Genomic DNA, 1112 nt, shown 5'->3' on the forward strand with positions numbered 1-1112 from the left:
ACTCACAGAAACATGGTTAGAGGAAAGCAATTGGGAAAAAGTGAAATACAGACTACCCAAGGAATTCGAATGGAAATGCAGAGCGGCAAGGAGAATAAGGAAGAAAGGAAGAGCAAAAGGGGGAATAATAACTGGTTTAAGAAAGGGACTGAAGGAACTGGAATACAAAGAAATAAGCGATAATATGGTGGAAAGGAAAATAGCATATAAGGACAAGACATTCAGGATAATAGTGGTATATAATCAAGACACGAAAGGAACATGGAAAGAGATAGAGGAAAGAGTAGACGGGAGAGAAGAGGAAGTGATGATAGTCGGCGGAGACTGGAATGCGAGAATGGGAGAAGAGGGAGGGCAGGTAAGCGAGGACATAGGGAAGGAAAGAAGCAGGCGATCAAAAGACAAGAAAATAAACGCGGAGGGAAGAATACTGCTTAGGTACCTAGAAGAGAGAGGCTGGACGATAATAAACGGCAGGGATGAAGAGGGAGAGGAGTGGACATATATTGGGGAGAGAGGAAACTCGGTGATAGACTATGTGATCGGAAACCAGGAGGCGAAAGAGGAAATAACTAACATGAAGGTAGGAAGAAGAACAGAGTCGGACCATATGCCACTGGAAGTAGAAATAGAGGGGCCAGAACTACAAAAAACGGAAGAAAGAGAAGAAGAAGAGAAGGAGAGAAGGGAGTGGACAAGGGAAAACAGGGAAAAATACCTGGAGGAATGCAAAGACTGGACCTACGAGGGGAGAACAACAAAGGAACTGTGGACAGAAATCAAAAACAAGGTAAACAATGCAGTACCAAAGAGGAGAGTAAAGACAAGAAAATGGGGAATGGGAGAGAAAGTGTGGTATGACAAGGAGTGGAAAGAGAGGAAAAGAGAGGTGAGAAGGAAGATGGCAAAATTCAGGAGAGGAAAATGCGGCAGAGAAGAACTAATGGAGGAGAAGAAGGCATTCAAACTATGGTGCAAAGAAAGAAAGGAAAGACACGAAGAGGAGGAAATGGAGAAGATAAGGAGGATTAGAACAGAGCAAGAGGTATGGAAGTACATAAACAAGTACAGAAGAAGAAGAGAGGAAATAGACGAGGAAATAAGCGAAGAAG

General features: G+C 43.2%; 1 protein-coding gene across 1 annotated transcript; it reads left to right on the plus strand.

Moving 5' to 3' along the window:
- Window positions 1-11: 11 nt before the first annotated feature.
- On the plus strand, window positions 12-1108 carry LOC122577393 (golgin subfamily A member 6-like protein 6; the record flags this gene model as incomplete). Its single annotated transcript, XM_043748684.1, has 1 exon — window positions 12-1108. A coding segment is annotated over exon 1 (924 nt), but the record flags the coding sequence as incomplete, so codon positions are not given.
- Window positions 1109-1112: the final 4 nt, after the last annotated feature.

The sequence above is a fragment of the Bombus pyrosoma genome, unplaced genomic scaffold (genome assembly GCF_014825855.1).
Source record: "Bombus pyrosoma isolate SC7728 unplaced genomic scaffold, ASM1482585v1 HiC_scaffold_2994, whole genome shotgun sequence".
NCBI lineage: Eukaryota > Metazoa > Arthropoda > Insecta > Hymenoptera > Apidae > Bombus > Bombus pyrosoma.